The sequence below is a fragment of the Larimichthys crocea genome, chromosome XIII (assembly GCF_000972845.2).
Source record: "Larimichthys crocea isolate SSNF chromosome XIII, L_crocea_2.0, whole genome shotgun sequence".
Lineage (NCBI taxonomy): Eukaryota > Metazoa > Chordata > Actinopteri > Sciaenidae > Larimichthys > Larimichthys crocea.
Genome location: NC_040023.1, coordinates 34,858,591 through 34,882,032, shown reverse-complemented (window position 1 = coordinate 34,882,032; position 23,442 = coordinate 34,858,591). Strand labels below are relative to the sequence as shown.

Below are 23,442 nucleotides of genomic sequence, written 5' to 3'. Positions count from 1 at the left end.
ATCCAACCCTGACAACATTTGTGTTGCAATGCCGAATCCAACAAATCAGAGTGGATTTCATACTCCATGAAGCAGACGTTGTGGCTTTGCAATGACTTCATGAGGTCAAATTCCTGAACACCTTCCCCTCTGTATTCATGGCTGCGTTATTGTACTTGGCATCCCACCTACACGGAGCTTCCTGACCCGTCCAAAGTCCTCATATTCTTAGTCTGCTCTCTTGACCCCCTCGCTGTGTTTGTTTTGTAGTCTCCAGGAAGAAGTGCTTTTTCTCGTGGTTTTGTCTCTTTGCGCGCCCTCGATGTTAGGCGGCGTCGCTGCCGCAGACGTGCCCCGCTTTTATTGTGATCCAGATTTGGGAATCCTTCAGGGCCAGGATGAACTCATGACAGGACACAGGAGTCTAAATTTAGGGGTTGTCACATTCGTTTTAAACCCCGGGGCACGATCACAGACAAACACAGCAAAACCTGCAGTCACTGCACTCGTGTGGAAAAGTACACACAGTTATGAGCACAGGGCCTCGACTACGAGACCAGCAGTACTTTTACTGTACTTAAGACAGCTTTAGTTACTTTTCGGATTACAATTTTTCATACCCTTCCTGTCCAATAAAAACGCTCCATTGTCTATAACTGTTGTTCCTTATCAGGGTCATGGATCCCAGCTGGTGGCGAGTTACACCCTGAAGAAGCTTCCTGACCCGTCCGAAGTCCTCATGCACCTCCAAATTTGGTGTTTTTAAGATAAATAAACTATTTAAAATCCTCTCTTGGATTGGCTGGAAATTAATATCACTGTTGATTAAAAGAAAGGTTTCTTCCTTTACATTTCCGAGACATTTAGTGGGTATTTAACGGTACACGGAGGTTGGACATGGTGGACTTTGTGGAAGAGGACCTGCAGAGTCTGTAAGATTATAAAAAGGCTCATTCCATCACACCGTTAACCTTTAACTCAACTGTATTTTTGTATTTCTGCTCTGTGTATCGACAGTTTTCTATCTCGCAGCTCTGACTTGCTACGAGAGAGCTGGGTAGCGAACTTACAAACCGTGTACGAGGAGTTCCTGTGATAACTTTAAACTCTAAAGATTCCCGATAATGACAAGATTCATGTGTCAGGGTGACAAACAACTCAACTTCAGCTTCTCGTATCAATGTTGAAGGTTTCTGGTCACGTCAGATGAGTGAGGACCTCTCTGACCTTCCAGCTGAATAACTTGTGCCTAAGTTATATTTTATATATTTCCAGGTAATTATACACGAATGAAAATATTGTTGTGCAAATTATATTTGATTTCTGCCTAAATAGAGACACGCTGGACCTTTTGCAGCAGCATTAATAATCCAAAGACATCATATAAGGCAGTAAAATGCTGACTGGAGATCGATAATACTTGCATACTTTCACAGTGTGGTATTAGTACTTTTGCTTAAGTAAAGGATCTGAATACTTCTTCCACCGCTGAATATCGAGGCCCATAATCAGAGCTGTGGTTCGCTGGTCGGGGCGACGACGTGCTGTCTGAGCCCAGCAGACCTACAGACGGTCAAACTGTGGCATCTGGGTTCGGTCTCTCTCCCCCCACGCTCCTTACAAACACCAGCGTTGGCCCTATCTAAACAGGACCTGATCTGAGGTATCAAGCCAAGGCCCGTGGCTCTGGTTAGCTTTAAGATAGCTCGGCTCAGACAGAAACGCATTAGGACGACCAGGACCGAACCATCTGGCAGCACCTACAGCCGCAGAATTAGGGGTTAATCACAGGCAATTAAAAAAGAGGTGGGTTCGAAAAGCTACTCAAAATATTCCATGTGTGTTTCCAAGAAAATCTGAGATTGGATGACAATCATAGGTCAGAGGGTTTTTTTTTTTTAGCCTTTTATTAGAGATTTGACAGGAGGAGACGGAGATAGAGAACAAGATGCAACACAGACCCCAGACTTGAACTACGAACACTGTGGTTCACAGTCAGAGCCTCAAACCGCCGAGCTGAAACCAAGCGAGGAGTTTTCAGAAAAGACGTTCCCCTCGTCTGTTACTGTTACCTCGTACTGAGCTTTTTCTCCAGATAAACAACAAAATTAAAAACAATTTTAAACGATTATGTAACTGTCAACTGTGTTTTTCCACCCAAAACAAACAGATATGTAGCAAATCTAATAGAATAATGTGTCCTGCAACAACCGTGTGTCCAAAAGGAGTTGCCAAAATAAAATATGATGATTGTGAAACTTCCAAACTCAGCAAAAGGCAACTTAGGAAATGTTGAAACTGAATTTTTTTTTTTATTGTTTTTGGTAAATTATGGTATTTTGACATGCTTCACCTCAGAGCATCTTAAACGAGCTGGAGCCAACAGAAGGCGGTGTCTGGATCTGGTTTTATTTTTTATATATAGTATATATAGATATATAATATATATATATATATACACGTGTCCTCTGTACAGAGATAAACTGTGTTCCTCGGCTCGTGCAGCGATGTCCACGGAAGAATCAAGATCACGGCCATCCTCCGATTTTATGAACTGTTACAAACATTATTCTTAAATAAATTGTTGCACTATTTGCCAGCGCAGTCCCGCCTCATCGCCGCCTCTCTGGATTCTCTCTACACACACATCATGTAACAAACCTGTTGACAGTTGACGACTGTGAGATCTTCCATCAGCAGTTTTCTAACATTTCACAACTGACCTCTTTCTGTCTTTTGTGGCAACTTTCCAAACTTTTTTTTTTTTTGGAAACATGTTGCTGGCACCAGATTTTCCAAAAACAATAAAAAATTCTCAATTTCAACATTTGACAAGTTGTTTTTGTGCTTATTAAATTACATATGAGGTTTCACATCATCACATTTAGTCTCTTTTTTTATTTTTATATCTCCGTGCCAACTCTTTTGGAAACAGCGTTGTGGAATAGATGAAGCCTCCAATCATTTTTTTTGAAAAATACCGTAATCAGTGAAGTTCACCACAAAAATCTTTTCTAGGTTTTGGACTTCATCTCAACACATTATTCAAAATATGACAAAAGGTAAAAGCAGGTTTAACGTGCAAAGTCCTTGTAAGTGCAACACCGCAACCTAGTGGAGAAAGAAAGTCTAACAATGAGTTCACAGCAGACTTATTAACTGAAGACGTCCACCAGGTGTCTCTATACTCAAAGGAATAGAGCATGTACGCATCTCTATCACAGCCTCACGTCTCATCATTACATAGTAAACTTAATAGTATTGATAATCTTCCATCCAGACTTTTCTTTCCTCGAGTCTTTTAGTGTGTCAGTCACCTGAATCACCTAAAAAAAAAACTTACATTTGTCTTTATTGTCAATAAATCTCATAAAAAGACTAAAACCAACAAATCAGAGCCTGATCAACTCTTTTTCGTCCGTGCCAAACAGCTCTATTGTTGTGTTGAACACACACACTATTATTATTTCGACTTCACCTCACATAAACCGGCCTGCGGCTGGAAATCCTCACTGGAGCAGCAAATGTGTATTAATCCGCTGCTGAAAATAGTCCATGACGAACGCAGCGTTTCCGCCTGTCAAGAGTAACGTTTGCTAAAAACCAACGTGACGAGTTGTTTTAGGAATAAATGTTTTTAAAATGATGCTGTAGTATTTTTAGGATTTAGTGTTTAGAAAACAAGATATCGGAGGATGGGGACGCGTTGTTGTTTTGGGTTTTTTCCATGGGATTTGCTGACAATGAGAAAAATGTAGAATAAGGCCAATGTGACGTGGCCTGAGGTACAACAAGAGAAACAACAAATTAACAGAACGTTCAGGGGTCAGTGAATAAAAAAAAACACAAAACAAAAAGCACCATCAGTCGCTCGCAGAACAATCTCTGCAGAAATCTCTGAAATATAAAAGGTTACGTTTCGAGGAGTTCGCTCTCGCCCGAGGCGTCTCTCTATCAACAGTTGGAATTCCAGCGAGCTGCAGGGAGGACGGGAGAAAATGCAGGAAACTGGAGATGCCCTGGAAGTGTGAGAGAGGCGTACACAAAGCGAGGACGAGGCCTTTTGTGGCCTGGTCTTAGAAGGAATGTCCCGGCGTCAACACTTTAAAAAAAAGAAAAAGACTCTTTGATGTGAGACGCTGTTTTCCCTCCTTCCTGTGACAAAGATGAGAGGACGCCTGCAGGAACACACTCAGAGTTTAATGAACATTTCAACTTGTCTTGTCTGTCTCTTCTCCATCCCTCTGAGATTTGACCTTCAACATGAGATTCAGAAGTTTTTAAAGCATTTTGGACGTCAACATAAAGAGTCGACATCTCCTGATACAGGAGATCTCTTCGTGTTGCTTCACATCTTAAAAGCACGATGCTCATCTCCCGTCGGCCTCGCCTGTGCAGTAAAAACGCTGCAGGCAGAGTCCGTGCCGGCGTTAGAGCTGGTTCACAGCAGGAAACAGGAGCCTCCTTCTTTACGAAGCTGCTTCATTAAGGGCTTCACTGATGCGTGAGGCCGCAGACAGACGAGCAGACTTCAGGAACTTTAGAGCAACGAGAAAGAAAGACCGAGAGTTCAAAACATGAATGAAAAACTCTTCATTACGCCGTTTATCGTTTTAAATATGCTGCTTTAATGAAGTACAAAAATATAAAGCACCCTCTCGTTACATTTCAGTGGTTATGACAAAATACAGCAGCTCAACTGTGTGTACAGTATACTGTGTCCACATGACGACGTGAAAAAGAGATTATGAGCATTATTAATGAGGAGCAGGTAGAAACGGGACAAAAACCAAACATCTTTTACCGTAAACAGTTACCGTGTCGGCACGTTTTACTTAAAATATCACTGCACATGCATGTTACCGTGGTTACCAGATGATTAATTAGCATCTTGGTCACATGCACAGATCGTTTATGATTTATTAGAAGTTTAGTTTGCTGAAATCAACCCGACTGAAACGAATCAAACACATGGACACTTCGTCCAGCAGTCTTACAGTTTTTGTTGTAATACATATTGTAATTTAAATCCCGACATTAATATGTTAATGTAGTGATACTGACTGTCAGTGCAGGTCTGAGGCAAACGTTTGTTCTGTGAGCGTACATGCAGCATCTGAGCGAGGCCTCGTCATTCGTGTTCACATGAATTATGATCCTCCGTGTTCGTTTGTGCTTTATTGGAGAGGACAAACGTTGATCAAACGTTGTCGAGTCATTTTAAAGCTGCTAGGTTCTGAATTTTTTTACGTTCTTTGCATCGCTGTGCAGAGTTTCTACATTTTTAATACTTCTAATATCTTATGCAGATGTTTTTGTTGTTTGTTTGGACAAGAGAAACTTCAGCGGCCACTTTACCAACCGAACAGACCAAAAACTGAAAAGTGTCACCGCCACTTTTCAGTTTTTAGCAGAAAGCCTTGTTACAGCGGAGTAACAGCGCTGATTCTTATTGAAGCTGCTCAGTGACGCTCGAAGCCCAAAAATTTCGATTTCTTCCCCAGCCGAGCCCTCCGCTAACTTCAATGGGGATAAAATCATTTCACCGTGAGGCCGTGTAGACTTTGCAAATGTTCGATTACCGAACGGATCAAATTCTGATCAGGAAACGAGTCAGTTCACGGGGAACGTGACACTGAAAAACAAGCGTATTTGTCGTTTTACAGCCGCTTTCGTCACAACATGAGCTCGTGGGAAAAAATCTTTTTGGGCCCCGCCGTGTCACATGATGTCACCATCACACAGATAAGTCAGGCGCTCTTCCTGAAGTGAGTGATTCTGGATTACTGGAGCTCGAGATGCACTCAGGATTAAAAGTCAGGATATCTCAGTCGGTTTCATTTTGACCAAACTTTCTCTGCTGTGGCTGATAGAGAGACGGATTCAGAGCAGTCTCATTCCTGCGGCGTTCATGAGTCACGCTGACGGGGGATTTTCTGTTGGGTCGCTGCTTCCCCTCATGCCTGCAGAAGCTGTCCCACCAGGGCGGGGCTCCTCTCCCGGATCAGCGCTGACGTGATCTCAGCGACCTTCAGCACTGACCTCTCCCAAAGCTCCGCGTCCTGAGAGAAAGAGGGACAAGCGATGTCACCACCCGTTTAAATGAAATTACAGACAGACACGCTAGCGACATTACATGAGCTCAGTAGTCAGATCCTGCAGTGACAGCGTAAGACATTTGTTGGTGTTTATCCTCTCTCTCGATAGGCACGACCGCTTGAGTCATACAAATGTTTGTAGCAGCATCCAGCTAGAGCAGGAGACAAAGTTAAAGCATGTTGTTTCACTGGAAATGATCAGGACGGTCAGAGGAAGGGTTTTAAAAAAGGAAAGTCGTCCAAATTCAGCATCACACACACAATAAAAATATCCTGCAGGATGCTCCGAGTCAGCTTCAAGGTCAAACAAACACGTAATCTGAAATCCATTTCATTTGATTGTAATAATCACAAAATCTAGCCGAGGATTTTCGTGACTCTCGTGTTATTTTTATGGCTTGTTCAATCAACAGACGGAAGCAATTTTCCACCGAAGAGGAGGAGGAGGAGGAGGAGGAGGAGGAGGAGGGGGAGAAAGAGAAATGCCACAGAATTAAGGCCACTTTCTTTTTTCACAAATTTGTGTTAACGTCAAGTCCTCTGAAGCTCGTGAACCAATAAGGAGGACTTTGAGATTTATGGTGCATGATATTGGACAGATCTACGTCTAAACCACACGTTACACATTCTCCCTCTTTTTTTTTCCAGACTTCACTGTTGTGGTTGTTTTGCTGTCGCGATCCGTCTCCTCTGTATCTCTTTCTTCTTCCCTCCGCCCTGCACAATGCACTTTTAAATGGTTTTCACTCCCCTGACTCCGCACTTTGATTTAGTTTCTCCACGGAGCCTAAGAATGACCTGTTTTCCATCTTTCAAAGAGTTCAAGGAGCTTTTGCTTTTGTTTCGACCGCAGACTTGTTCCCTCGCGTAGATTTATGCTTCATGCTCTACCTGGACTTTTTCATGAAGAGATCGAAGGACTTTAATAAGGCTGCTGACAAAGCGTTTGATGTAGCAGAAAATATGAAACAATGAAACTTTTAAAGACACAGTGTAGACGACTGAGGAGGATGTATGAGACAAAGGAGACAGAGAAGAAACTCAAATATGTAAAACATACATGTTCATTTAAAGTCTGTTGTTGTTTTTGACGTTACTGATTGTTTCCTGAGCCTCACCCCGTTGGTTACTGTTTCTACGCCCGTCAAGCTTTTAGTTCCTGCCTCACAGTTCACGATAACGGCGGCAGATTTAATGTTGAAATTCATCCTAACTGTTTGTGCCCTTGGTTTGAGACAAAGGTAAACAAAAGCATGACTTCTGATTGAGTTGCTCCATGAGTCGCCTCGTGCTGAACCCTGTAAAATGAACTCGATGGCTACACAAACAATATCATGTTAGAAAAGTCTACCGGCAAAAATAAAGTCTGATACTTTATTTGTCTGGTTTCTGCAGCATGTACCCGACATGATAAGAGTAAAACCTTTCAGGATGAGGATTTAATGTGACCTCTAACCCTTCAAACTAATGCCCAGTGGATGACGCTACTCCTCGGCCTTGGAAGTAACGCTACGTTACTCTTGTAAGCCGGACGTTCAAACGACGAACGATTGCAGCATGCGGTTTTTGAAAGAGAATAAAATAAGACACCTCTCTATAAACTCTTAAAATGTATTTCTCTTACTACGGCACCAATCACACTTGCTGGTTTAGCAAAATGGTCCATCGCAGACGTCTGAGACCAAGGTGGGATCGCTGAAACAAAGTTCAGATGATCAGAAGCAGCTTAAGCCAAATTATCTCCCGGATTGGAGGCAGTGCTTTCAAACTGCACACACAGCTTTGCAGGAAGTCGGACTGTGAACCGTGATGAACTTGTTTGTTTGAATCCTGTTTCCTCGTCTCGACTCCTTTCAGACGTTGCTCTCACTTTCTGACTTGTCGCAGCAGGACGAGAAACAGGTGTAACTAATGACGAGATGGCTCCGTTCCATTTGGGTGTTCCAGTCAAGGGATGAAAAGTGAGCCAGGAACTGGAACGCAGCCTTTATTAATGTTATTAGTTCCTCTTGTGCTTTTCCTGCTATGAGATGTAAAAATGTCAGTCGTAAAAAAAAAAAAAAAAAAGGCATATTACTTTGGCCGAGCACCATATTATCAAAGCTGACACAAAGATGGCCAAACCTACGACGACTTGATCCAAGCTGCAATAAATCGTAATTATCCTTTAAAACGGGATTAGATCTGACTTGAATTATTTCGCCAGCCTGATGTGACACTTTTTTTTTTTTTTTTTTTTTTGGGATCTATCACCGGGTTTATCAGCCAGCTCTCGAAAGGCAGGTTTGCTTGAGAGTGAAATAAAATAATTTGAGGAGGCTTAAGAGGGATTTTCACAAAGCTTTTAATGTCCTCAGAGCGGAACATAAAAATATATTAAAAATGAAAATGACAAAACAACGATGATTTGTGATCTGGAACATCCGATTTAACGTATCCGCAGATCTGGCCTCCAAACGCGCTTCGTCGTTGCAAATATGTGTCAGCAGTTTTAACACGTTTTGGATCAACGGGACAAATATAAGCTTGTTTTGACCCTTTGCTCGACGCTTATAGCCGAACTCTGTAACAAGCGACTGGACGGGAATGTGACGAGGTGTGAGAGCGATGAGCGTGGAATCCGGCCTGACCGTGGTTAATGGGAACGAGAGGACCCGGGATCCAGAACTCCCGGAGCACTCCTCTCTAATCAGAACCAGCGGAGGGGGGGGGAGTCAGATGACATGGATTTTCCACACCGACTGACTGAAAGCAAGTGTGGGGGGGTTGGTGGTGGTGGTGGTGTAGGCTGAGGCAATGGAGTACAGATCAGCGACTCCAGCTTCTCATTGATTAAAGCAACACAAGGGGGATGAAGAGAAAAAAAACATATATAAAAGAAAGATGGGATCAAAATATGAACGCTTTGAACGAGCTCCAGAAGCATTCTGTGTCAGCGCTGACGATCTCTTCTTAATATGATTTTAGATTTACAATTGGATTTCCAAGAATCAAAAAGAAATGAAGGAAAACAGACATGTACCCACGTCCCATTGTTCTTGGGGCTTAATCACCAGTACGAGGAAGCCACGAGGAGGATCCGGGCCGGTCCATGTGTAAGCAGTCGATAGCACAACGTTGGACCGCATATCTTTGGGAAATATGCGTAGGTTCATCAGCGATCGCTCAGGAGCTCTCGTAAAAAATCTGATTGCGTCTTATCATAAGCAGTCCTGATCAAAGCATTCCTCCGACTGTTATCTAAAAGAAATTACATCTTCACACGGAAAGTATTTCGAGATGTTACATGTGTTTGGAGGAGGGTGGTGGTGGTGGTGGATGATAAATGTGATGAGCGCCAATCGTTGGCCCATTACCACCCAAGTGCATTGATGAGGACTCATGGGAAAGTCACGGAGAACCGCTGGGTGTCTCGGGACATATTGAAGACAGCTACAGCCATTAAACCGCAGCTAATGACCCTATTATAGAGGTCTGTTTTCTTATATGCAGAACAAAAAAAAAAAAAACACTTAAGTTTGTGCACGAGAAAATCAGAGAAAGCACACACACACACACACACACAGATCACCCGCGAGGATCAAAGTTTTAACTCCGTCTAAGCCCTAGCGCTGAATTATTTCCACTCCAAGATATGCGGCCTTTGAAATATGAATCATGCTTCATAAACCGGCGTTATTAAATCAAGTAGTTGCTTGCACAGTGGAACACAAATACGACTTGAGCTCTTCATTGACTCGTGGCACAGCTTTAAGTAGTCACAACTGCCACTCAGGCTGCACATGCGGTCGAGAGAAAGGCACGACAAAGGGGGTAGAATTACTTAACGGCAACAAACGCCGAGGTATTTGCATATCTAACTGCTTTCAGGCTGAAATCTATATGACTCCAGTGTGAGGAACATGCGGACTGATTGATCGACCGCTCGGGGAAAAAGCCGCAGTGGATGCTCTTGACAGACAAGAACTGGTACCTCTCCTGACCCGGGATTTGCTACCATCGGCGTTCGAGGTAGGAGGGGGGCGGGTTCAGCTCGCGTCTCGTCTTTCAACCGGAGGACCATCCAGGATGAATAAAGCAGCCTCGCTAATGAGCAGCTCGCTGGCTCATTGTTGTGGGCACGCAAACATCCATGAGAAGAGAGAGAGGGGTCACACAAAGCACGCATATGAAAGACAGAGCCGGGGTTACACACTTCATGAGCATGTGTTCGTACTCGTACATGTGCAAACACAAAGAGGTGGAATGTGACCCTGGAAGGGATTTGTCTCCAGATCTTCATCATCATCACCGCCAGAGCCCCGATGTCCTCCAGCGGGCGCTGGCTAAGTTGATTTTCCACTGTCTCGGTCCCAGTGTCTCTTCCAGGCAGGAATATGTAGATGGAGAGAAAAAAATGGTTTCTCGAGCGCTCGAGGGGTGAATGTTTCTCACCGTGGCAGCGCTGAGGCAAACAGAAACTGTGAGTTGTGTGTCTGGACAGACATGAGATGACAAACCGAGCCTTGTGAGATGAGAAACCGCGCCTGGATTAGTCTTGATTGATCGAGCTATTAGAGGTAATAGGTGCCTCTCACCTGTTTATAGCGTGGAATTAATCTTCATGCGTTCCAAAGACGGGAAAGCCTCCGCGAGCCAAAGTCTAAGTGCAGTCGGCAGGATGGTATTTTATTTTAAAAAGCGCTTTACTATTATTAGACGTGAGGGAACCTCACTTTCCACTTCATAATGATTAACTGCCACAAATCCTCACTTAAAGGATTTCCCAGCCAAAAGTATCATCATTTATTCACATTAGTGGAAGGGACTATCACGGTAATGTATGCCATATTACACATTTACATTTTTTGAAACACAACACTCGACAGCAGAGCCGCACTCTGCTACATCGATTACCGACACATCCAATCCCTCGGTGGCCTTAGATGGCATTTATATAGCTCCTCTAGACAGATTTCACGTTTTAAAAATAGCCACTGACAGAGATGTCGTAGCTGGAGAGAGTTACGGAGAGGGTGTCCAGCTTTTTTTATTCGTACCTCATGCGTCCAAGAGACGAGTCGTATTAAGAAATTAAGTGACAGCGTTGTTTTAATACATAAACAAGGCGATATATAACCGTCTGAGCGGGCAGTAACTAAAAGCAAAAGCGTTCTCAATCACTCCCATGTGTATGAATGCGCACAACACATGCAACAGCCTTGTTATTCCAAACTGCGACCACAAGTTTGTGGAATGGAACTTCAATCATTAGCTTCTATTTTTTGCTTACTGTTTAAAAGGGAAGATTTTGACAAGCTGTGAGGTGACAGGTCTTTGAAACACAGAGCAAGAAAGAAGAAGAAGAGGAAGAAGAAGGAGAAAGAGAGGGAGGACGGGAAAGATGAAGAGGGGGAGGAGGAGGAGGAAAGCATCGGCGGACCACACACACAATAAGCAATCCTCAAACTCGCTCTACTCTTAAATGCCACAGTTGCAATCAACCTTTCCGTCTGAAAAGGGGAGCGCGCAGCAGCACTCCTGCCACACAAGAAGAGCCTGCTTTGAAGCTTAAAGGTTTCAGGCAATTAGGACCTTTAACGGTGACAATTTGTATGCCTCTGTCATTTTCCCCGAGATCCCCCAGCCCCCGAGGACTGACGCTCCTGCTGCTGCTGCTTGCTGCTTCTTGCTGCTGAGGGCTTCCACTTCTGTTCCCTTCATGAAATGCCAAGAGCGCTGGGTCCTAATTGAAAAACAGCTTATGGGGAAAGCTTGGCGTGGAGCCCCGAGCCAAGAGAACTGGAAAGAGTTGTTAGAGTCACACCAGCTACCATAACCAAGGTGGCCAAGAACATTCAGAGAGTTTTTATGGCCTCTTTTCATCATCCTAACGTTTTACCGTCACTGTATTTCTGCCTGTGACATGAGGGTGCTACAGTATTAATGGCTCTATCATCCACTTGAGGGCAGTATCATTACTTGCATTAAGGCCAGACAGCGTTCTCCACTCTGGGAGTCTTAAAAAAGCTAAAAAACCACCACCTAACATGAGCTTCACTGAGCATTACTCTGACTTCTGCTCTTTAATAGATGAAGTAATTTCTCAGGAAAATTCTCCCCAAATGACCCGTGTGTGTCGAATCCCAGCGATACATTGCAGCTAAAAACACCCAGCGCTTTTTTTTGGGTCTGAGAGAGGATAGTGTTTCACGGCTTCTGACAGCTCGTCCCACAGTGGGTATTGTGGTCCTGCTGCCCTTACTCCCCTCCGTGTATCACCGAAGACAGGCAGTAGCTTGGGGCTAAACTGCCGAACAGAGAAAAGGGGGCAACAGGTCCAATTACTGGCCGGTCCAAAAGTCTGATTAGAGCCTCAAATTTTACACCGCTACAGCCCCGTAGAGACTCATTTCAAACAATGAAGAATGGTGACAGAATGACTCAAATCCTTTAGTAAATGTAGACCAGACCACAGGGGGGAAATACACCATTTCAAGCAAAAGGAGTGCACTTAAATCTTGTGCTCCGTAAAAGCCAGCGCCCTCCATTATTCCCCCTTTTAGAAGCTTCACGGTTGGGAAAACCGAGGTTGGTTATTCCACTCGGTCTGACAGTATCGTGTAGATTCTTTATCAGCTTATTCCAGCGTTTCATTAAAAAGGTATACGAGGGAATCGTTTCAAAGCCTCTGCGTTTTTTTATGGCTGGAAATATTCTCTAGATGTCTCGTGCATCATTTCATACACATTTTTCCCACAAAATTCATCCTGACATGTTTGGTGTTTTTGGAAACGCTGAGCTCTCCGCTAAAATCTGAAATGCACTTCTGTGGGTTTGAATAATGCTACACCGAACAGCTTGAGTTTGTAATGACTGAGCCAGCAGCAGGTAGAAGTAAACAAAGATTAAAAAGTAAAAGAACTAAGGTATGTGAAGGCCTTTATGTATCTGTAGTTTTGGGGGGATTTTCATGGTTTTAGATCAATTCAAGACAGAAGGAATGAAGTGAAAACATGAAGAAGAAAAGAATACCAATGATCAATGCTTTATGAAGTTCTGTTACTTAGAGATTCTTGGTATTTCACGTATTAAAATACTGGGAAGAAGTGTTCGATAAAAGCTTTATTTATTTATAATTTTTGGGGCTTTTCATGATGTCAAATCAGTTGAAGAATGAAGGAATGAAGCGAGAACATTGTGAGATTGTGCAGTATTTTTTCTTTTAAAGTATTTATAGTATCTATTCTGACATGTTCAAAGTTTAGTGTTGCTGCTTGGTGAAAACCTTTATTTTTTGTTTTGCAGACTGACAGATTCATCTGAGACGATGACGACCGGTGACGAAGAATTCAAATGTATTGGTAAAAGCTTAGACTTGACATGTTTGGTATCTTTTGAGTTTGTAATAACTGACACATGGGTGTGCAATTAGTGGGACTTTAAAGAGTAGAAATAAGTATTAGCAGAAAAATATATCCTCAAATATCACAAGTTGAAGTTCAGCTTTGGTGTTCTCGTTTGGGGATTTTCATGTTTGGAGAATAAATGGAGATAACTTTTATGAAAGGACGAGAAAACAGAAAATAACTGTACAAAGTCTGTACTTTGTTAATCTCTTAGCACTGATTAAAAGACGGACAGCTTAAGTTTAGTTTTTGCTGTTTGGTGAAAACCTTCATTTCTAGTCTTGGAGATTTTCAAACTTTCAAATCAGCTGAAAATGAAAGGAAAGGAAATATAAGGAAAGAATATGAAGCCTGAAGGAAGGAAGAAAGTAAGGACAGCTCAAAATTGTACTTAAGTTTCAGTCCCAATTTAATCCTGATGTGTCTATATGACCTACATAAACAAACATGATCATCAACGAGACTATTATATAGTTATTCTTAATGCCTGACGCCGGGTCCGATTACCCTTAAAAAGAACAAAACAAAGCAGTGGAAATGCTACCGCTTTTGGTCGTAAAGGCTGCCAGGATAAACACAAAATTAAAGTTTCTTTAACTACAATGCTTCAGTAAACCTACTTGTTCACTTTCCAGCTATGATAATGAGCCAGACACTGACTGAGAGCAGACAGAAGGATCAAGGATTAGAGATGAGATGGAAGCAAACAAATCAATCAGACTAATAAACCCGTAAAACTTGACTCTGACACTTGAATGTACATTAAAGTCCACGCACACACACACACACACACACACACACACGGTTTTAATATTTACTGCTGCGCTTCGGTTCTAAACAACCTTCAGATTATACATCGTGCTTACGCTGGAAGTTCAGCCATAAATCCGGAAAATTTGCTTGGATCCGAGCTGAAAGACTGAGAGCTGAAGTTGACGAAGATGACAGCGACGTAAGCATCATTTCATACTTCTTACAGATGAACTGCCTCCAGGGAATGTGTTTTATTGAATTTCGCGGAGGTATTTAGTGCCGCTGCCTGAGTGTCTGTATTTTAGATACCCGTGTCGTTCCCACTCTGCCTCACTTCATCTGAAAGGGACTGTAATGTAGGAAAATGAATAAGTCTGTATCCCACCCTACTTTTTGTGCGGCTGCGAGTTCCCTCAGACTTTCCAGCCATAGAAAAAGCAAACTTTTGTATTGATAACTGCTTTTCAAATCCCGTTCAGAGAACAATTGCTGCCACACAACCCTTTCACGGTACACTGGGAAAGCTCTTTCAACACGGGTTTCCAAAATATCCTGTCTAGGGGCGTCCATTGGGCAAACATAGCAGTTTGTTAGTCACGTCTAATGTACGACTTCTCTTTCTGTGTACCCTCTTCAGAGAAGAAGGCAATGGGACGTCGTACTTCCACTGGATTCCCTCAGTGAGAATCATTTCAACAAGCTCTGCTGAGAGACGACTTTGTTTGACTTCCACTCACCGAAAGACATACCTCAAAACAGTAAGCAGAACAATGGCTCTTTAGTTGTGGAGGTATGAAAGCATGAAGGCATGGGTGGGATTTATGAACTGGGACAAATCCCACATGCGGTGAGCGAGAGAGAGAGAGCCCCGAGAGCACACACACCCTCCCACAGATGCCTCATTTACTTATCACACTGTATCGCTTACACCAGACCAGAGAAGCCAAATACAGTCTATATATCCCAGGCCATGTGAGGTCAGGTGCAGGTGCAGGGATATTTCACAAAACAAGACATTTATTACGAGCTGGTTTTCAGCACCGCACATCCTGGCCAAGGCTTAGTGCCCTCACTTCCATCCTTTGTACAAGCGTGAGATTGTAATCGCAGTAGGCCGTAAGCCAAACACACAAACATAGGTGCAACACTGTATTTTTGCACTGCTGTCAAAATAGCGGCGTACCGCAGACTAAACATCAGGGGGGGATACAGCCGGCCATGTGGCTTGACAGATGTAGTGTGAGAACAAGAAGGGACCGCTACGAGGAAAATCATTTTCACAGGACTGTGAGATTCATTTGAGGACATTAAATACAAGAACAGATTGAAGTTCTTGAACACTACCATGAAATCTTTTTTTATTTATAACTTCATAAACCTCCAATTGGGCTTTCCATCAGAGCAGGAAATTAGATTTTAGCATCAGGAGCCAAATCCCCAAACTCACCAGCCGTTTTTACTTTTTTAACCAGCCGACTGAACCGTCCAACTTGCTGGGGAGGACCTCCAGACAACCTGGTTGGTCATTACTTCCACTTAAGTTATGCTTCCAGTCCCATTCAGTTCAATTTTCCAAAATTCAATCCAAAGTTGTGTGGAGAAGTTAGGAAGCGAGCCAACAAACAAAATCTTTATTTACGGTGGCGCATTAACGGGCTTCGGCGTAGCTACAACAGCTACATGCGAGCTCTAGGCTCTTAAGCCACACGGGGAGTTACAGTACAGCTGAAGGTAACCACACGTCAAGGCAACGGCAGCTACAGAGAGATGACATCCAGACCACAAGAACTGTGATCGTCTGCCTGTGTTTTCTCCAAGTTTCTGACGCTTTTGGAGAGAGTGAAGGCAATATAAAGGAAGTTGAAGAAAGGTTCAGTTATCTTCTCCAACAAAGTGATCTTCATCTCTGTCACTGTGAATGATTGAAGCTGAACGCACTGATGGCACGGCAGTTGTCTCTAATGCAGTTAGACAAAGCGAAATAGAAGTGACTCAAGTATGTGTAGCCCAGTGTTGATCTATATCACAAAGTGAAGTGTGGTGAATCTGTCACGTATGATACACCCGTCTAGTGTTGCAGGAATTGTGTCTGGCACCGAACGATAAATCAAAACCTTCGCCGCTGGTATCTACAGCTGCTATAACTTAGCTGAAATCTAGCTAATTCAGGATGGGCGAGCTCCACCATGTAGCCTCTTTATGTTTTGGTTCTTTACCTTTAAAACCATGCAAATTTCATCCAATCGGATTTGGTAGATGACATATTTTTGAGGACGAATTCTTGTTTGTGTGGCACAGTAAAGTTTGATGTCACATGTACATATTAAGTGTGAGATATTATGCAAAATGTGATGGTTCTAACTCTAGTAAAGGAGGTAGTCTACAAAAAGAAAACATAGTCCTGAACAGGCAATCAGCATGATCTTGTATTACCATGTTTATCTATTATTTTATTGATTAATTTGGACTGTTTAGCCCTGGCGGAGGTGCATGCCCTCTGAGATCTTTCTAATTTGCCTCACTGTGACTGTAGGAGCAGTTAAATTTATCAGCCTTAGCTAAAGTTTTACCAGCGTTTTGGGGCATCTGGTGGTATTTTCCCTGGTCTGAATACTCCGTGTGCTATTCCGCAGCTATTTTCCACCGCGCCCCAACCAGACAAGCATGTGTACAGAGAGGTCTCTCCAAATAAAAGCAAAAGCAGAGAAGTAAGGTGAGCGTCACAAAAACAATCTTTGATGAGGCCTGTTAAATGAAAGCATAATCCCTGGAAGATAACTCAAACCAGGACTACTGTGGGTGGTCAGAAACAGCTCAAAACCAAGTGGCAAAACAAACACACACGCATGTTTTGCCCTTAGTCTGAGTGATTGAATGTTTACAAACTAATTGTGTAGCGCTGGCTTACATTAATCTTCCATAAGAATGTCTGTTTGTAACACCAATTAACTTCTTTGAATGTCATTTCCAAATTGTCTGTAAGAGCTTGCGTCAAGTCACATCAGCCCAAACAGCGCGCTCGCTGGTCTTTTTAATCTAAGAAATCAAAGCTGAGTAAACACCGCTTTGGTATGTCTAATTCCTTGAGCCAAACTCCAGCGGTCAAGTTTCACACATACCGAAACACATCTGGAGCACTCTCGGCATGGAAGATCAAGCTTGATATCCTGCACATGTTGCTGCAGTGTGAGTCTCTCCCAAGGCTCTGACCCTAACACTCTACAAATACATCACCGAGGAGAGGGGAGTGATCCGGCTTCTGTCTGTATGGAGATGTCAGGATTCCACCGAGGTAGCCAAGTGCTCTCATCCACATTTCCAGGGGGATGTTAGATAAAGTTAGACATAATTGTCAGAATAAAGACAAGTACTTAGGCAAACAGTGAAGGGGACAGGGTGGATGGTGGACTTTTTTCTGACGCTAAGTGCATCAACGGGAAAATATGAAATCATTTTTTATCTGTGCAATGTTTTGATGAACCTAACTAATGTTTGTTCAGTTACTTCTAAAACAGTAACTTAATATTGAGAGCGCTTTATTCCCTCATTACTTAAAATGTCTCCTAAACTGTCAATCGAGCCAAAAAGGCTAATGCACGCAATCTTACTAATCACTTCTCTCTCGTAACGGAGACAGCTCCTCATTTTTTGACGAAGTGGGATGACGCCGGCCTCTTGGGAGTACATTAAAGGTTCCAACGGTCTTTCATCACAGAAAATATAACACCAGCCGCTTATTCATCTGAGGACAATTGTTGGATTTACTCAGAGAAAGGTTGGGAGTGTGCTGAGACAGCAGAGACGGCAGCCATCCCTGATCTCCCTTGACCCTGCCAGGGTTTGCGAATACATAGGTGTCACAGCAAGAGCCTCAGTTGCTTGTGTAGGGTTTCACCTGCCTGCCATGTTGGACCTCAACAGGATAAGCCGTGTATGTCGCCTGACAGATGTAGTGTGAGAAAAAGTGCGGACAAAGACCTCTGGAGAAATCATTTTCCCTTGGCGCTTCATTTAGAAAATTCTCCGGGAGTGTGTAATTCATTTTCGGGGGGATTAACTAAAAGACCAGGTTTCAGTTATGGAACTTTGCAGTGAAACCTGATTGTTCATGACTTTATAAACTTTGGCTCACTTTAGGACTCTTTTTAGATTCAAGGCTAGTTCTAACTCTAGGAATGGCAATGTCAGCCGGTCAGGCGGTTGGTCCATCACTTTGGTTCCAACTGAATTATCTCAACAACAAATGTTGAACATAGATTTATGGTCTCCAAAGGATGAACTCATTGAGTGCCACCAAGAGGTCAAAGTTTTTACTCATACAGTGTAATACCAAAATACTTCTACAAGGTTTGGCACAGAATTTTTGACATTCTTCGTTAATGGGTGTGATTCTCTGGCGTTTTCTTTCCTGACAACATTGAGGTTAAGGGTTGAGATTTTGAGTTTCCCAACTTTCCAGCTTGTGACGCCTTAAAATGAATCAGTGTCAGATGAATCTGATAAACTTATCAGCCACAGCCTTTTTGCACAAATTTCCATGCTTCCCTCTCAAGACCTCTAGTTCATCTGGCAGAAGATAACTGTTGGATTGAGCCTGAGAAAAGTCGTGAGTGTGCTGAAACCACAGAGACGACAGTCTCCCCTGATCTGCCTTGACCCTGCTGAGGGTACAACTCCACGAGTGTCACAGCAAGAGCTTCACTGGGTAGTGTACGGTTTCACCTGTCTGCCTTTCAAACCTAGATCTGAACAGGTCGAGGAGAATAGACCTATAGAGCCCTCTCCTTTTCTTCCTCCCTCCCCTCCTTCTTCTCCTTTCTCTCCCTCTCTTTTCTTCCCGGCCGGCTAATCTCTTCTCAGGTTCAGGATTCCCGGTCTGGGCCCTTTGAGGAGGAGGAAATATGGGGTTGGGTAAACATCAGGGCTCTCACTGCAGGGATTACAACACCCATATATCAACGTGACAACCCTCTTTTCAGCGGATGACAAGTCGCCAGGACCCTGTGCAAGGAGGGATCCAATGACACTTCCTATCGCCACTGCAGACACTGATAGCGTATACCGTCACCGTTTTCACAACATCGTGTCAGTTTATGAGGATCCGGTGTCTGCAGATTCTCAGCCAGCGTCTTTGGATCGGTTTGAGGTTTTTCACACATTATCACACCTGATGTTTGGCTTGTGGGCATCTTCAGAGGGTAACAACACAAACGGAAAAAGACTCTAGAGAAGTGCTTTGATCACATGTCCTTTCAGAGAGACTGCTGCTCATTGTCCATGACTCCATTTCACTCTCTCCTCTTGACGGAGCGATGTGGCACACATGGCGACACGCTGCTGGACACATTGTGCCTCGGCGGTTGGGTGTTACTCTGAATAATGTGAAACTGTAGTCAGGCCTCGTTTGAGAAAATCCACTTTTTATCCAAAAAGACATCACTAAAGGTCAATGAGGTGGATCATTTTCCCAACCTCTCTGGGCCGAACTCAGTTCCATGCGCTCATGCATTTTAACTGTCAAAAGGTTAAAATTCAATTATCCAAATGGCCGTGCTTTTCCAGAGAGGTGGGTGCGTCCAGTAATTCCTCAGTGTGATACATAACGAGAGGCAAGGGACACTTAATGTTCTCCACGGTTGTTCTTCTCACTGGTGTGCAGTTGACAACAACCAGCCATGAGCAGAGAATGAAATCATTTAGGCATGAACAAAAGGCGATTCAGAGTTTATGGTAGATTACCTTTAACAACGTTTTGTTGTTGTTGTAATCAATTGGAAAATACACGTTCAGCTATTGATGTCATATTTTGTTTTAATGCTGACGGCAAATTGAAGGAATCAAATGGACTTTAAACTTTCAATCTCTGGACTTACTTAAATTTGCGTTTTCATCCAGTTTATAAGAATTTCTGGCTTAAATGCAACTCTTACCTGCAAAAAGGGACAAGGATATGTGCCAAATTATTTAAAAAATACTTACAGGACTCAAAATATTTCCAGTGATACGCAGCTTTTATAATATTCAAGTAATGTATATTGGCAGTATGTCTCCGTAATGGTTTTCTTGAACCTTGCAGCTTCTCTGACTGCACAAATATTATTTTAAGCTTTCATAAGAAACTCCCTAATACAAAGCCAGGTCAAGCTGAGTACATTTCTCATAATATTTACCCAGTTCAGTTTTTTTTCTACAACAGCTGCTTTGATATTTAACAACTCTTATTAATGAGCATCACTTTGAAGCATTACGAATGTGAGTGGTGACTATGTTATGTGATGACTTCACCCCTTTAAAAGTGTAGAATTAATTTTAATTAAACATGATCCTATGACGCAGGTTTACATTCATGCAGCTACTCTTGATTTTGTAGATCGAAAAGAAAATTGAGGATGGTGTGTAAGAGTAAAGTGACAGTATATGCAGAAGTGTTGAAGAAGTATCACTATATGAATTATATATATACACATATAAGATACTATACTGTATAAACATGGGAACATTGAGGACTTGTGTAAGCACAAAGTATCAGTCCTGGTACAAAAGCAGCAGCGATGGCAGCAGTCCCTTTTAGATTAGAAGTTGAGAAGTCTGATGGCCTCGTGGTAAAACTGTTCTTAAGTCTAGTGGTATATGCAGCAATGCTTCTGTATCGTCTGCCAGACAGTAACAAGGACAGTCTGCGAGCTGGGTGGCTGTGGTCCTTGATGGTGTTGTGTGCTTTCCACAGGCACCGCTGAAAGATATCCTGCACGGCCGAGATTCTGTTGACAGACAGAGTAGCTCTCTGTAGTGATATGTGGCTGTGGGCAGAACAGTTTCTGTACCGTGTCCGCAAGATTTTGATGGCGCACCTGTAGAAGTTTGTGAGGGCAAACAAATAGTGCCATTGGTGAGCTTTCTTGACCACGCTGTCCTTGTGTAGTGTCCACAAGAGGTCCTCTGTAATGTGCACAGCAAACAACTTAGAGTTGCCGACCCTTTGCATCAGTTCGATCTCTGTAGGTCGTCCTATCGTTGTCCTCAATAAAGTCCAGGATTGTTTTGTCATCAGAAAACTTAAAGATGACATTGAAGCTGTGCTTGGAAGCACATGCATAGGTGAACATGGAGTACAGGAGGGGGCTGAGCACACAGCCCTGTGGTGCACCCGTGTTGTGGATCAGTGAGGAGGTGTAATGTGTGCCTGCTGATTCTTAGTACCTGGAGGCCTGCTCGTCAAAGATTTGAATGTCTAGCTCAGACCTGGGCATTAGGTGGCCCGCAGGCTGTACCTTTGCAGTATCTTGTGTGGCCCCTTGGGAAAATAATTGCCCACCCCTGGTCTAGCTGCAGATGTAGGTTTGCAGTCCAAGATGAGATAGAGATGAGTTTCAGGAACAACGGTGGATGCTTAGGAGTTTGCCCAGTAGTAATTTCTTTTGTAGTCCACGATGCAGCGTAGTCTGTCTCAAAGCAGAGTAGTAGTTGGACTTTATCCCTAAAGTTCTTCTTGGCATCCCTGATGGACTTCGGGTGGTCATATCTGGCTGTCTTGTAGGTATCAGTGTCCCCTGAGTCGAAGGTGGTGGCCCACACTTCAAATGTTGTCAAACCTCTTGGCTGACCCAGGGTTTCTGGATGGGGTACGTGCAGAACGTGGCTTTTGGCACACCATTGTCAATGCACTTACTTCTATAGCCTACTACAGAGTTTGTGTATTCATGTTGTTGCCACCAGATGCATCCGCAAACATCTGCCTGTCAGTTGTCTCAAAGCATTTCTGAAAGACCTCATCAGCTTCTTTGTTCCATAAACAAAAGCGAGGATCAGTACCATTCTCATGTCTGTGTGTTGAGTATGGAGCTGGGGTCAATTAGGTTAGCTTAAGGCACATAACTCCCCACCAAACAACAACTATTTCTTTTTACATTTTTGTCCATGTATGGATTAAACAAATCAGAGGCTAGCTGTTTCCCCCTGTTTCCAGTCTTTATGCTAAGCTATGCTAATTGACTCCAGGCTCCAGACAGAAGAGCGATCCTCTCATCCAAGAAATCGAAAAGCAGCTTGGGTTGCTACATGTGAATGAATTAGCACTGAACTGTTTTGAAAGTGAAGTAACATTCTTCAGATGGAATTGGCACGTTTTTTTCCTGGAAACTACAGTTTTGTTTTTTGTTTTTCAAACTTTTTTGAAGTTGGCCATGCACCAATGCTTTTCTTTTCTTTTCTTTTTTTTTTTGCTGCATGCAATTCCACACGTTCACACCTCCTTGGAAGCTGTAACGAGTGAGTACATCTACAGTAGTAATGTATACACACGGCAAGAGTAAGAGTTCACAGACTATGGCTCTGAATTGTACATTGTTTATAGTTTCACCGGCAGTTGTTTTTGCTCGGCAATTATATCATATAAAAAACTCACAAAGCTGTACTTAAGAAAAACAACAGTCGAGATCGTATCTATGCAACTGTGGTGACTGCAGGCACGAAAGTGGAAAGTGGATAAACATTTCTTTAAAGAAAAATATTTTAACAACTATATATATAAATATATATACTGTATGTATTGTTGTGAAACTTATATGAAATGAGTGAATGTTTATTGTTTATGTAACTGTCATCTTACATAAAAGAACATCTGCTTAAAACTGCGGACAGCGGTATAACTAAATGTTTTCATATTTCTGAAACAGCCAAATGAGAAAACTTGAACTCTCTTTGCAGGGAACAGAAAATGTAATCCAGGCTGTTCCGCCTACAGTACATACCAGGCTTCATGTGCCCGAGTTGGATGTTGACGATGCTGAATCTTATGGCAAAGAAGTTGTGTCTGGTACTCAGTTATACAAACACAGTGCCATCTCAGATGTGTATGCTTCTCATGGGGCAGTTTTTCCATGTTTTAATTAAAGCAACAAGCATCGAAGACAACGAGCCATCCGCAGATTTAAGCCATCTTGCCTCAATCAGACTGATTGGCTGAAAATGTTCATGTGTACATTATCGCCTCCTCTCTGATCTCTTTTTATTAAAGCCAAAGAAATAAACTTATACTTACTATACTGCACGTCTGACATTGGAAGTGTTGGCAAGCATCTCGACAAATATGAATTAGGCCATCTGGGAAGAATTATCCTCATTTAAACAAAAAGCTAACAGTGATTTATATATTCTATATTCTGCTGTTCCACTATCTCATAACTATAAGTATTTTATCATGGTGAAACACGCATTATCTCCAT

The 23,442-nt window shown here is 42.8% G+C and overlaps 1 protein-coding gene across 3 annotated transcripts in view; it reads right to left on the bottom strand.

Moving 5' to 3' along the window:
• meox2a (mesenchyme homeobox 2a) overlaps positions 1-23,442 on the bottom strand; it is a 101,141-nt gene that overhangs the window by 46,405 nt on the left and 31,294 nt on the right. The window contains exon 10 of one of the 3 annotated variants that reach the window (XM_019279074.2): positions 4,588-6,041. The exons of the other annotated variants lie outside the window; for them this stretch is intronic. Coding sequence (XP_019134619.1) covers positions 5,937-6,041 — 105 coding nt within the window. The 3' untranslated portion in view covers positions 4,588-5,936. Of the gene's footprint in view, positions 1-4,587; positions 6,042-23,442 lie in introns of those variants that run through there. 3 annotated transcript variants of the gene reach the window in all.